This window comes from Rhinolophus hipposideros (assembly GCF_964194185.1).
Source record: "Rhinolophus hipposideros genome assembly, chromosome: 5".
NCBI lineage: Eukaryota > Metazoa > Chordata > Mammalia > Chiroptera > Rhinolophidae > Rhinolophus > Rhinolophus hipposideros.
The window spans coordinates 98,178,839-98,193,711 of NC_138051.1; the positions used below are offsets into that span (position 1 = coordinate 98,178,839).

General features: G+C 43.2%; 1 protein-coding gene across 5 annotated transcripts in view; it reads left to right on the forward strand.

Annotated features, from left to right (window-relative positions):
- EML1 (EMAP like 1) overlaps positions 1-14,873 on the forward strand; it is a 163,043-nt gene that overhangs the window by 85,723 nt on the left and 62,447 nt on the right. For 4 of the 5 annotated variants that reach the window (XM_081050117.1, XM_081050119.1, XM_081050116.1 and 1 more), the window contains exon 2: positions 9,470-9,652. The exons of the other annotated variant lie outside the window; for it this stretch is intronic. In XM_081050117.1, the coding sequence (XP_080906243.1) occupies positions 9,470-9,652 (183 nt within the window). The remainder of the gene's footprint in view (positions 1-9,469; positions 9,653-14,873) is intronic. 5 annotated transcript variants of the gene reach the window in all.

Genomic DNA, 14,873 nt, shown 5'->3' on the forward strand with positions numbered 1-14,873 from the left:
AGTCTTTGGAGTTTTCTACATAGACAATTACATCATCTGTCGTTTTATTTCTACTTTCCCAGTTTGTGTACTTTTACTTCTTTTTCTAGTCTTCTTGCACTAGCTGGACTTTCAATATGATGTGAGGAGAGGAGACATCCTTGCTTTGTTCCCGACATTCGGGGGAAAACATCCAGTGACTCACTGTTAAGTAAGGTGTTCATAGGCTTTTTGTGGACGTTCTTTATCAGGTTGAGGAAGTTTTATATTCCTGGTTTGCCAGGTTTTCTCTTTATTACTGGTATCAAGCAGTTTAATTGTGCTCTGCCTTGGTGAAATTTTCTTTCTGTTTCTTGTGCTTGGGATTCATTTAGCTTCTTGATCTGTAGATTTATAATTTTCATTAAATTTGGAAATTTTTTACCCATTATTTTTCTAATGGTTTTTTGTTCACCCCACTCTCCTTCTTTTTAGAGACTTGAGTTACATAGATTAGGGCCCTTGAGGTTGTCTTACAAATTCCTTGGTGGTCTATTCGCATTCATATTCATTCATTCATTCATTCATTCATTCATTCATTCATTCTCTCTCCTCTCTCCTCTCTCCTCTCTGTTTCTCTCTCTAGTCTGTTTTCTCTCTGTATTTTATTTTCTCTCTGTATTGCTGTTTCTTCATGTTCACTAATCTCTTCAATTAATCTCATCCAGTGTTGTGTAGTTTTCTAGAAGTTTGACTTTAAAATACACACACACAGACACACACACACACACACACACACACACACACAAGCACTTTCATCCCTCCATCTAACATAGTCAGCCTTTCCTCTGACTCTTTTAATGTATATGATGTGTCAGAGGAAAGGTTATAATAACTGTTTAATTTTCCTTTTCTACTAATTCTATCATCAGTGTCATTTCTGGGTGAGTTTTGCTTGGTTGAGTCTTTTCCTGATTATGGGTCATATTTTCCTGCTTCTTTGACGGCCTGATCATTTTTATTGGCCATGAGGCATTGTGAATTTTGCCTTGTTGGGAGCTGGGTATTTTCATGTTCCTATAAATACTTTTGAGCTTTGTTCTGGGATGTGGGTAAGTTACTTGGAAACAGTTTGATCCTTTCGAGTCTTGCTCTTAAGCTTTGTTAGGGGGACCAGAGGAGCCTTTGGTCTGGGGGAAAAAATCTCTGTGTTGTGGACCCAGCGCCCTGTGGATTGTGTGGTCTCCACTCTGGCTGATGGCGACAGGAACTCTTCCGAGTGCTGTGAGCCCTGCTGATTGTTGTTCTCTGTTCTTTCCGATGGTTCCTTTCCCAGCCCTGGGGAGTTTCCTCACATGTAAATGCTGGTCTGTTCTCAGCGGAAGACTTGGGGGGTATTCTCTGCAGATTTCCCATGTTCTTTCTCTTTGCGGCTCCCTTCTCTTCAGTTCTCTGCCCTGTGACCTCTAGTCATCTTGGCCTTACCAGACTTCCAGCTCTGTCTCCTCAACTTAGGGGGTGCCCCTCCGCACATCACTTCCTGGAAACTCCAGGCTGTGTGCTGGGGTAGATGCAGGGTCACCTCTTCTGCTTTCCATCTCTGAGCAGTCAGTGTCCCTCGTTGTCTGTTGGCCAACGACTTAAACACTCCGTTCAATGTATTTTGTCTGTTCCTTTCAGCTGTTTCAGGTAGAAGAGCAAATCCAGTGCCGGTGACTCCAACGTGGCTGGAAGCAGAAATTGATGGCACTTTTTAAAAGGGAGCTACGCAATGTCGATCAGAGAGGCAGAGAAAAGATTGACAGTAACAATAACCACAATAAAGGCATTGGGTGGTGGGGAATTAGAACTCAGACCTTCCTTTAGATTCTAACCTCATCATGTTGTAGTTCCACTTTTTCGATAGGAGCCTGAAAGGTAAACTATATCGAGAAGCTGGGAATTTGCAGTGTTAATATCGTCCATACGCCAGCATAGCTACTGTATCATCCCAAAGACGGACCGCTCGCTTCAATGTGTATTAAGAAGTTGTAGCTTGGAGAACCGTTGTCTGGCATTAGTCCCGCTGGTGGGTTTTGAACCATTTGAATTGTGCTTTTCTGACTTTTCATCCCAACTATTAAAGGACAGGCTTTTCCTTGAGGGTATATAATATGCAACGAATCAGTCTACGCACAGGCCAATCAGTGTTATGGGTAATTTAACTGTATAATACTTTAAAAGAGAAAATTTTTATACAAATGGAAATTAATAGGAAAAATTAAAAGTAGATTTTATTTTATTCTTTTTGCTGAAAGGTTTTGAAACCAGGTCGCAGATAAAAATTTATTAAGGCTACCTTTTTAGATAACGTGTTGTTAAGTCAGTTTAGGAACTGATGACACCCTGTCTAGCCGTGACATCTCTAACAAATGCAATGCGTGAATATTGTCAGTCTCCTTATAAAATAAGATTTGGACTCCAGCTTTAGATCTCTTGCAGCTTCTACCCTAATGCTCATTGTTTTGTCTGCTCTCCACTCCTCCACCTCCATGATTTTAATCTTTCCTTTTATGGTTAGGGCTTGGCGACTCGCATGACTTGCCAGGAGCATCATTGAAAAGCTGTAGTCTTCTTCCTCCGTCTGTCTCATCCTAGCTGGCCCAGACCTTGGCTACACCACTCCTGCCTCCTTGCTCCTGGTTCTATCAAACTGCATCGCAAAGACCACGTTTTAATTCATAATTGTTTCCCCATCACTGGGACTTTCTTTTCTGCTCAACTGTAGGATCCTTTGTTTGCTTTAAAACTGGGGCTGGGGGAAGAGGGCGGAAGGGATTAATAAATCTTAAGTGCCTCGGTCTTTTAATTTCTGACAGAAACAAGCAACAAAATTACTTCTGCAGAGGTAGGTTTTGTGTGTGTACATGTGTGCATGCTTGTGTGTGGTATTAAATAAACACTCCAGAGATTCCAAGGAGCCTCAGTGCTCCATGGGAAGTCTTCGTTGGCTTCATATCTGTGGTCAGACAGAATGAAATTAGAGTATATTTCAAGATAAAGTAATTAACACATTTCCTAAATACTACTCACCTGGATAATTTCAAGGCTGTTCTATTGATAAATGACAGTTCTTATTCTTCCTCTTTTGCTTTATTCATTATTCATTACCTGAAACCCATTATTCATTACTTGGCTCCCCCGAAATTCTGCTCTTCCTCCTTCACCTGTGCTTTGATCTGGGTTTGTCTAGTTCTACTACGACACCTCTTGGGGGCTTTTCGCCAAGCTTATGATTGGGGTGGGGTGGGGACTGTGTCATTGCTGTCATCTGGTTAGTGGTGGCCAGTGTGTCCTCTGCTGGACTGAGTGTCCTACGGTTAGGAAGGTCACAGTGTTCCTTGCATTGCCTGGCTGAGGTCTGGCCCAGAAGGACACTCAGTAACATTTTATTGACGTGAACAGAAAGTTGGTTAGCTTTAAACTACATCATGTCACTTAAATTTAATGTGGTCACGTGTAGCTTCTTAGGGAGATTTCACGTGTTTTTTTCTGAGCTCTAGCACCACTGTTTCACAACCTGAGACTAATGAAGATTTTTATACCATTTTTTCCCCAGATTCAAGAGGCTCTGCTGGAGTTCCTTTAGTCAGTAGTCAATGGCAGCGTTTTTATATCAGTCAAAGGCTGTTGTAGAATCCTTTCGCTGTCAAGTATCCGAGCGTTAGCTCGTGAGCCTCAGGTGAGACAGGTTTGCTGACGGAGAGGGTCAGTTCTTATAGTTTTTTGTGAAGGGATGAATTTCCGAGCTGGAGCTCAAGTGGCAGGTCCAGCCCAGGGATGAGCCGGACTCGGAGCTCCTGACGACCCAGGTGATCAAAGGACAGCCAGGAGTCTTAGAAGAGAAGCAAAGCTGGAGCCCTTCCCCAGGAGTGGTGCACAGGGCTGCGCACGTGACAGGGGGCTGCCATCCAGACCTTAACGTGACAGAAGGTGTAGTGCTTCTCCACGTTACCTGAGCCTTTATTTCTGTTGCTGTTGGATGCTAATAGAATAGTTCTGAGTATGACAAATGTAACGTAACTTTTCTGCAAACAACGTGTAATACAAAAAGCCAGCTTTTATCTGAGATGTCTACCTGCAAATTATTGAGAGATTGTTATTCCTTACTGCTTACACGATTCGTTCTAAAATACTAAAACCTTGTAATAAGACTTTTTTTCTATGTAGCATGTGTCTAATATTGTGGAAAAGGTAAAATGATGCAAAAGTTATACGTATGTTTTACATCCATAGTGCCATGCAAGTCCCACTGGAATTAATACTTGGCATTGGACAATGTGAAAATGTAGAAAGAGCAGAAGCTTTCCAGCTAGCTCCCGGGTGGTCACTTGCTGGCTGTGCGACTTTACATGGGGTGGACAAGAAACCCAGCTTCTCCAATGTCCACTATGAAATGGGGACGACAAGTAAATGGGAGGATATTTATGCACTGGAGATAATGTACTGTGAGGCATAGCATCTGACACATCGTGGGTGGGAACAAAGGGCAGCTATTATTGTTTTAAATAATTAAAGGGAAGAAACATCTCAAGATTCTAAGTGAACCTTTTACAATTAGTAGACCCCCCACACACACCCCCTGGACTTCCGGGAACACTGCTCAGACAGCGACAATATCTTCGTATTACAGAAGGGTTCCAGAGTCAAGAGCCTGTTTTGATCTCTAGATAATGAGACAATCATATGAATGGAGGGAAAAGTGCATTTTCCTCGCCTTTTAAATAAAATGAAGCAGACAAGTTACTGGAAGATCTTTTGGCGTCACCTTTTACTGTAAAATAGTAAATAAACTTAGAAGTCGTAGCCACAAGTAGCGACACAAAGATCCAGGATAGCGGCAGAGTTTCAAGGTCATCTTTCTGCCTTGGAACTGGGGGGATGTAGGTCCTGCCTGGACGCGTGACATCACTTTAAATTCAGAAAGAAGCCGGCATTTGGCTAGGTTCTCACGAGAGGCAAGGCAGAGATGGCACCGTGGATAGAACGCTTGGTCCGTCCTCTGGCCATTAATCACGTGCTGCCACATGCACCTCAGGTTAAACGATTGTGTGGAACTATCCTTTAACCTGAGGTTCATGTGACACTTTGCCAACTTGAACAGAGGTGCTCCAGAGGCAGAAATGGACCTTTTCCTCTAGTCGAGGCCTCTGATGGGCCAAGCACTGCACAGGGCTCTCAGAATTTGCTCAGTAACTGCTGTTCATGTTGATGTCACTGAGGTCAGTGTTTGCTGTTTGTGTTACACTGAGGTCAGTGTTTGCTGTTTGTGTTATGCACAGGAACAGTAACAATGAACTGGAACAGTCCTGTACTACCACTTCTGTTGAGTATGTGTCTGCCATCCTTTTATCGGATGGTTCACGGACATCAACATTTATTCTCACAAGAACTTCAGAAGGCCGATGGGATTATTCCCGGAGGGGTCGAGTCATTTGCCAAGGTCTCACGGCCAGTAAGTGACAGATGCAGGAACAACCCTGCCCGCTCTGAATCCCAAGTCAGGGCTCTTTCAGAAGCCCCAGGACCTGGGCTGTCCGGTACAGGTATCACTAATTATCAGCCTTTCCGAGAACTAGTTTTCTGAGCCATGTTTGGACCTTGACGAAATGCCACGAGGCTGGGAAGGTCTGCTGCTGGCAGACGATGCAGAGTGTCTTCCAGAGCAGGTAGCCAGCTAAGACAGCTAACCCTGCACGAAGGGCCTCGAACCACTCTGGGGTTGCTTCTACCTGGGATGAAATCCTGCCCGCCCTTTGCCCCTCACCTCAGTGTGTGCAGAATGATCACTGAGAGGTAGTAACCCGCTACCGTCATAAAAGGGCACGACCTGTCGTGTGTAAATCCATCCTCATGCTTCCTAAGGAAATGAGCAGGTGCCCCACCCCCAGCCACTAGTTCTAGTTCAGACTGAATTTTAAAAACGCCAAGAGGTAAAAATAGAGAGAATACTGTCTTTTTTGAGCCTCCCCCAATGCCACAAAGTGTGTGATACTTGACAAGAATGTGAAGCTTGGAAGAAAAGATAAAGAGACTCTGTGGTTAAAACAATGGGAGTGACTTCCATGGGTACTTCCAGAGGTACAGGAAGGAAAAGGACTTTAAAATAAATAACTCGTTAAGGTTTATTTGTGCTGGCTTCCTCATCGAATGAGGTCTCCTTTGGTGGGATTCAGGTGAACTCTTCCCCTGGTGCTGAGGAGTCCTGAGAAATGTTCAGAGGTTGGAAATGGTGTGTGTTGGTTACACCAAGCTTTGGGTTTCCTTTTTCCTTGTGCTGCTCCGCTTTCTTCCCAGCTGGACGGGAGTGTGAAGTCATTTGAACAGCGCCGGCCTTTTCAGCGCACAGAAATGTTAGAGGAGCTCCCACTGCTGGAAGCCTCCTCTGTTCCGGGGAGTGATTACCTGCAGGGGCAGTCCCAGACAGCCCCTTACAGGATCACGCAGCCGTGCTGGCAGCATTCGAAAAGCTCTCGGATCGTGCCCTGGGGAAAACGTCAGCAAATCCCACCAGTGGAGCCTCTCTTAAGCAGAGCAGACATTTCAGTTTTTAATCATGTGTGTTTGAAGGCAGGCATTGAGGAGGTTGGGTTGGTGTTTTGGTTTTGGGTTTTTTTTTTGTAAAATATTAAACTTAGACTTTTACCTATACAAATTTGGCTATGTAATAGAAGTGGAGTCTGATTTATGCAGTTTTATTACAGACATCTACAGAGCAAACTGAGGCCGCCCTGCTGCTGTTTTGCATCATAAATTTTAAAAAAGTCAGCAGGTCTGCCTTGTCTTATTTGGTGCGTTGTTACATAATATTGATTGGAAAATGCAAGGTCGTACGACGGTGACTGACTTCCTCCTTCACATCGAGCTGGCCACCACAGCCAGTGTGCTCGTGTCCCCCTAATGGGTGTGTGTCCCCTCTCAAAGCTGCTGTCTCGTCACACAACCCCAAGAAAGCATAGAAATTCATGATTCTATGCACCAGATTTTTTATGACTTAGATAACATATTATTCATAAGACACTAATTTCTAAATTTTTTAGTGCTTGTTTGCATAACAGTGTTCAGATAGCACATTGAGGGAAACGTTAAACTTGAATGCACTTTGGTAAATTTGATCAGTAATGATGATGGTGACAATACCTTAATTATTGCTTCCATTTACAAAGCATTTACTATATGCAAAAATATGTCCTAAGTGCTCTATATGTATCAGCTCATTTAATATTACAACAGCCCTATGAGACAGATGTGTGCCCGTCCTCATCCCTGGGCAACCACTGATCTGTCCTCCTTCACTCTAGCTCTGTCTTTTGGAAAATCTCATGTAAGTGGAATCATACAGGGTGTAACCTTTGGCGACTGGCTTCCTTCACTCAGCATAATGCTTTTGAGGTCCATCCAAATTGGTGCCGTATCCATCGTCCATCCCTTTTTCTCACTGTGTAGTATTCCACTGTATGGACGTGCCACAGTTGATCCATTCCCCTGTGGAAGCACATGTGAGTTGTTTCCAATCTTTACCAAGTATGAATGGAGCTACCATAAACGTTGGTTCACAGATTTTTCTATGAATAGGAGTGTTCCTTTCCCTAGGGTTAGTATTTAGGGATTGCTAGGTCTCATGGTGAGTATATGTTTAACTTTATATGAAACTGAAAAACAGTTTTCCAGAGTGGCCATACAACTTCATGTGCCCACCCGCAATGGAGGAGAGCTTCATTTGCCCCACATTTTCACTGCATTTGGTTTAGTTGGTATTTTGTATTTTAACCATTCTAACAGGTGTGTAATGATATCTCCTTGTGGTTTTAATTTGCATCTGCCTAATGGCTAATGACATTGAACATCTTTTCATGTGCATATTTGTTTCTTAATGAAGTATTTATTCAGGCTTTTCTGTTCCAACGTATTGTTCGTTTTGGAGTTGGATTCAATTTATTTTCTTTTCTCCTCAGAATGTGTTCCATTTCTTGCTTCTTAGGATGTCCTTAGTAATTTTGGATTGTATCCTGCACATTAGGAATGTTAAGTTGTGGAGATTCTGTTTTCTATTATTTTTCTCTGGTGAGTGTCACTTCCTTTGTTGTAGTGGGTGCTTTTCTTTGTTGGACTTGAACTTCTTGGACTTGAAGTGCAAACCTCAGTTCTGATCTTTTGTTGTTAGCTAGATGGTTTGAGTGTGTGTGAACATGTGTATGAGTAGACAGAGTTTGGGGATCCCCGCTCTGGCTTTTTCCTTCCTGGGGTTTCCCCGTTCTCTTCAGTGTTCACAGCTTTTGGACTTCGCTTTTTGGTTTTTAGACAAAAAAACTGCAGGGTTTCCTACATGTACGCTCACCCCCACTTAGTAAACCACTTAGCTCTGGGCTAAAAGCCACGAAAAGAGGAATTTACTTGTACAGTTGTCCATCAGCCCTCCGCCAAGTGAGTGGAGACTCCCCATAAGAGCTGCTCATGCCCACTCGCTGCAACCCTCAGGTTGTCTTTGTGTGATTTCCGGGCTTGAGGACTGCTTTCAGCAGGAGCTGCTGTCCACGAGGGGCCTGTCATCACAGAAGCGACTCTATGATGCTTACATTTTGGTTAGGAAACATAGACAGTAAGCAAACAAACGAGAGGATCATTTGTAATTCGCTGTCATGCTATGAAAGATACAAGGTCGATGTTCGAAAGGGACAACGTTAGGTAAGGTTGTCGGAAGTTCTCCGAAGGGCTCCCATTTGAGTTGAGACCTAAAGAACAGAGGCATTTGGTCACCAAAAGCTGGTTGAGAAACAGTTCAAGCTAAGGCAATAGCAGATCCAAAAGCCCTCAGGTAGGAGAGAGGTCAGCGTGGCCGGAGCATGAGGGAAGGGAGAATGGCATCACATGAGGTCGGAGGGGCCAGAAAGTCATGCAGGGCCTGATAGCCCTTGGTAAGGAATTGGGAATCAGTGATTGTATACAAGAAAACGTGACAGCCGTGACTGTAAGGGGGTGCTTACCAGACAGGTCTGACCACTCGTACTGCTTCGTCAGCGCAGCCAGTCCTTCAGAGTCTCCCTGATGGGTGGTCTGGCCTTGTGCTTATCTGCCCTACGTGTCAGTTAGCATTGTTGGGATAGACACTAGAAGACCCTGCAGTGGGTTTCTGCGGTAGGTGGGAAGTGGAAGTAGATTCGAACATCCCCTCTACCTCTGGGAGTCTCCAATAGCATGGAAAAGAAAACAAGTTGGCCTGCATCTAGAAAGACATAATGGCAGTTAAAACCACAGTTTAACAAATGCGAAGCACTAACAGAGAGAAGGAAAAGGCTGTTGTAGAGTGAAGTGTTGTAGTCCTGCGTAGTAAGAGATCCCACACGATTTCTTCGGAAGAACTATCGTCTTCGGGCTTTAATTACGACGTGAGAGCCACGTGCTAGTGTGTGCTTCCTGGGCCACTTCCTCAGGGGAGCACGTCAGACTCACTGGTTCCTTTCCTCTGGTTTAGATGACAGCGCTTCCGCTGCAAGTAGCATGGAGGTGACGGACCGCATCGCCTCCCTGGAGCAGCGGGTCCAGATGCAAGAAGACGACATCCAGCTGCTCAAGTCGGCCCTGGCCGACGTGGTTCGGCGCCTGAACATCACCGAGGAGCAGCAGGCCGTGCTCAACCGGAAAGGACCTACCAAAGGTGGGCATTGTAGGTAACACAGGAGCCGCTGTCGAGTCAGGCTTGGGGGAGACCCTTGCTCCGGCCGATACATTGCGCTCGGTAATGTTTGCCATTTGTAGGTGATCAGTAAATGCTTGTTGGGTCAGGGGAGGAACTGTCCACAGCGGACTGAGAACAATCGTTTATCCAGAATCTCCCAAACAGCGTTCGCTTGCAGAAAAAGCCCACAATCCTTGCTGGGTGCCCGTTGGAGGCGGGTCGACCTGGAAACTGTTTTGAGAAGTCTCATCTCTTTCTCTTACTCACCTTATACTATCATTCGTTTCAGCCCGGCAAACACTTAACTGACCTTGTGGGACATACAAAGCTCTGAGCCGGGGACTGGGGGCACAGAGGGGACAGGCCCGTCCCTTCCCCTGAGGGGCTCAGAACCCCGAAGTTCATCACTAACCCTGCTCCCCCTTCTAGCGAGTGAGGTCCCCCTGGGCCAAGCCTCCCGTTTCTTTTGAACCTCCTTCTCACTGCCCATGAGAACACAGCCTACCACCTGTACCTAATGGCTTTCTGGCAAATTGAAATCACTTCATTTCCCTGTGGGACTTGGGAACAAAGCATAAAAAAGCAAAATTTGTGGTTTAAGTCACTTTGTAGTGACCCTCTTCTTAAAATGCTGGAAATAAAAGGCCCCTGTATAACAGCTTCTGTCCTGCTAGTAGTACTTTGCTGTCTGCTTTCAACCTATCCGCATGGCTCGTCTTTTGTCGGAATGACTTTTCCTCGTGGATCATGCTGACAAGCAGAATTAAATTCCTCCTGGCTGTAAAATTCCTTTGGTTAAAACATTTTGAGATTGCGGCATGTAAACGTCCCTTTAAAATTAACTTTCTTTTTTCATTGGGATTCAACAAGTTATTTCACAGTTAACTGTATTTTCCTTGGAGTCAGGAGAAGGTACTGTCTGATGCTGCGTATGCCAGTTTTATTCCCATGTACTTGGCTATATTTTCATACATTTTCACATTCCTGTGGAAAGAAAGCTATTTCTTTGTCCTTTTATGACCAGCTCCGTGTGAGATATACATGCTGGCAACGTCTACATTTTGAATAACCTTTTAAGTGATCTTTTTCTCCTTTTAAGTTACAAAGTGATTAGGGTATTTTAAATAGAAACCGGGTTATTTTAGGTATGCTTGACCTACTCAGCTTTCCAAAAATAATTGTGATGACTACTGTATCCTAAAGGGTACATTCGAAGTAGTTGCTTTCTACATAAAATTTCAGATTTCTAAAACTTCTTTATTATTAGAAAATTAGAGGGAAAATAATACAAGTAGGCTGTCTAGGAGTTTTCTTGATTTGGAGTAAAGTTTTATTTTTATAAAACTTCTTCTAAGGGAGATCACTTTTTTCATAGTTACAGCTGATGTTTCTTTGTGACATTCTTTTCACAAGTGACAATAAAGCACAGGGGCCAGAAGGTCATGTCACGAAATGAGAAAAGATGTGAAGAAAGTCGGGGAGGGTGTGGTGTGCCCTGAATGGCGTGGGCCGTACTTTTCCCTGCTGGTGTGCAGTGCTTCAGGGGACGCCGGAGCAGAGGGGGGAGGACGGAGTCCGTCACCAGCTCCGAGAGCTCGGCCTTGGCACTGGCTGTGCCCCCTGCCTGGACAGCTGGCCCTCTGTAGCTGGGGCTGGCTTGGGGGCTCTTTTAGACAAGATGGATTTTAGGCAAACCTCCTTTGATTTCTGTTGTTTTGGCTTGCCGTCCTAACACAGACCTGAAGTAGACTGGACACATGGCATCCTACTGGTTAAATATCAAATGATTTTTCTTTTCCCCAAGTTTAGCTGTCAAAAGTTTACAGCTCTGTCTCGAGCTTCCGGTGTTCATCTTTGTGCTGTTTGCCCAGGGGCAGGGATGGCTGTGCTACAAAGAAACAGGTCGCCTTGGAAGCCGGTGAGCCTTCAACGTGCTTGAAGCGTGTGCGTGATGAGCCTGCGTGTTGGTGCCTCTGCCGCCCCCGTTTAGTTAGACTTCCACTCCCGAGTCTCAGAATGGCCGGTGAGGCCATAGCCACCCTCTCCAGGACAGGATTCCACTTACAGGATGGAAGACAGTTATGATCTCTGAGCTTTGACTGACTCCATCATTCTTTATATGACTGAATTAGCCTAACAGTGAGCACTGCAGTCTCATGAAAATAATTCGCTCACAGATCAAGTTCGAGCCTTCCTGAGACAGGGAGAGATTGTAGCTAGTCCCATAAAATGCTGGGCCTATGGACACGGTTTGTACAGACGGAGCTGTGTGTCAGGCTCCTTGTTTTGGACAATGTTCTCCTGTCCCTGGAATGGCCTTTGTACTAATTACCCCACGCTTCTTAACCCAGTGAAACTGGGTCATAGGATGAACTCAGCCTCTACCTAAGTTTTTCCAAATGTGCTCTTCTCCTTGTACTTTCATATGTTTTCTTAAATATTAAGAACTGTTGCCCTGTCGTATATCCTAAGTGAAGAGAATGTCCGCCTGCAGAGTTTGCTTTGTTCATGTTGGATTTATGTTCAGATGGGAAGGTTTGCCCAGCTGGGGTTACCATGTTGTGAAGGAAGCAGAAACAGGCTGCTTCTGGGGCATATATTCTAAGATTCTTGCTAATGTTCAAGTTTTTCCAGTGTTGTGGTTGGAGTGGGGCAGTGCCAGCTCCTAGTAGAACGAAATGAATAGACTCTCTTAGATACTGCTGTTATGAGTGTAAACACAGAAAAACGCTTGATGAATAAAGAAGTTCATTATGGGGAAAAACTGGATAAGAAACATTAGAGGAAAAGCAAGTGTAGGGGCATGGCCAGAAAACTACGGCACCTCATACGCTTGAATGTTGTGCAACCCTTAAAAATGTCTGTTATTGGTAACACAGGGACATGCTTATGTGCTACATTAAGAGTCTAAGCGGGATATAAAACTGTATATACTGTATAATTCCAACTAATTAGACAAAATCTATGCAAAGATTGGAAAGAGATATACCAAGAGAGTTATTGGTTGTTTTTGTTTTTGTTTTTTTTGGAGTGGTATAAGTATGTTTTTCTTTTTTATACTTTTAGTTGGGTTCGAAGTGTTCTTTGGTGCGTATTCCTTAATAAGCAGAAGACATTTATGTTTTAAAAATGAGTCCTTTCTTACCACTGAATCGGATCTTCACTGTACTGAGATCAGCAGCAGGGCTTACAGCAAACACCAGCGCTGGAGTTGGCTCACGTGTGTTCTCAATGAGACAGGAGTCATGGTTTGGAGTTAAATTAATAATAGATCCATTGTACACATGCATGGCTGATTTCCATTTCAGCGCCAGGAGTGTCACAGGATTTTAAATGTAAAATGTGGGTTAAAATATAGTCATCGCCCCGTGCCTCTGGGTTGTCTGTTTTGTTGGGCATTAAGCAGCAGGTAGTCCTTTTTCTCATTTTAATTCTGCTTGTGTATTCACACTGTAATTCAGCAGCTTGTCTTTTGTGAAACTTGAACATACCTTTGCACACTTTTTGTATTGGTCATATTAACAGCCCCAGCCGTGAACAGATCAGAGAATTAATAAATAGCACCTAAAGCTGACATGCTGATGAGCAAGTCAGTCCTGCCGTTTGAGCACGTCGAAGCCTGGTCACAGGATTTAACTCATGCAACTTCTGTTGCAAGCAGATTATGAATTATCTTTAATAATGTCGCCTCAGCTGCATTAACACTTAACCTTGCTATTTAAAATAATACTGTAGCTACCATTTATTAGTTGGCTAGGTGCTGGACTTTGCAGTAGCTATTTTGACTATATCAGCTCATTTCACCTTGCACAATTCTTTGAGGTAGGTGTAATTATGTCCGTTTTACAGATGAGAAAGCAGTCTATAGGAGATTGAATAATTTGCCCCAGATTACAGCTAGTTCAGGAACGTCTGGGACTGGGCCCCAACACCTGGCTGGACATGTTGGATGGATTCTTTCTGGCATCTATGTTGCTTTGCTCTGCACGCCTCTTAGCAATATTATTTAAATTAGCATCATTCAAGACAAATCAGACATTTAAGAAATGAATAACTATATAACTAGAAATGAGAGTTCTTTTCTCAAGGTTTAATTTGATTTGCAAAGTATCCCCAATCCAATAAATCATATTCAACACCTAATTGTGCGAAATACTCTGTTACGGTTCCTTCACAAATTTTATTAGGTAGGTACAGCTAACTAATTTTAAAAATTGAACCTCTTTGCAGTGAATGAAATTAATGAATAATTAACTTAATTCTTTGTCCTACTTAACCAGCTTTAGAGAGCAGTTTTCTTTTCCTTCTGTCTACTCAGCTTTCTCCTTACGTTTTGCTTTACAAATCATTTAATTACAGAAAATAACTTTTGCTTTCTTTTAGACAGAGCACACTATCGTTTCTTCCATTTGTCTCATTAATTGCCCTCCCCAGTTTAGATAGGCTCTCTTTAGTGATTTATAGAAACGGTTTAGTAGATGTAGTCAATTTTTCAGAGACTAAGAAAGATTGTTTTTCAACTTTGTATTATGAAAAATGATCGAATGTCTGTAAAAGTCAAAAGGAAAACACCTTTTATTTTTTTTGACCTGGCTTCATTATTTATCACCATGTAGTCAATTTTGTTTTATTTATTATTCCTCTCCACCCCCACCCCCACTGGCTACCCCTCAGCCCATTAGGATTATTTTAAGGCAACTCTAAGACATCAATTTATTTTATCTATAAATATTGTCAGTATGTATTTCTAAAATGTAAGACTTCTCTTTTTAAAAATTCATAGTACCATTATCACATTAAAAATTAATAATTCCTTAATTTCAAGTCAACATTCAGATTTTCTAATAGATGGCTTTTTTTATAGCAGCATTATTGAAATACTTATTATAAGTCACATAACATAAAATTCACCCCTTTAAAGTGTACAATTCATTGGTTTTAATATGTTCGGAAAGTTGTACAGCCATCCCCACTATCAAATTTTAGAACATTTCATCACCCCAAAAGATACCCCATACACATTAGCAGTCATTTCCCCTTGCCCCCTCCCACTGCCCTCCCTGGTAACCATTCATCTCCTGTCTCTATATGTGTGCCTGTTCTGGACATTTCATATAAATGGAATCATGCGGTGCATGGTCTTTTGCCCCTGTCTCTTCTCACTTAGCATCATGTCTTCAAGGTTCATCCATGTCACACA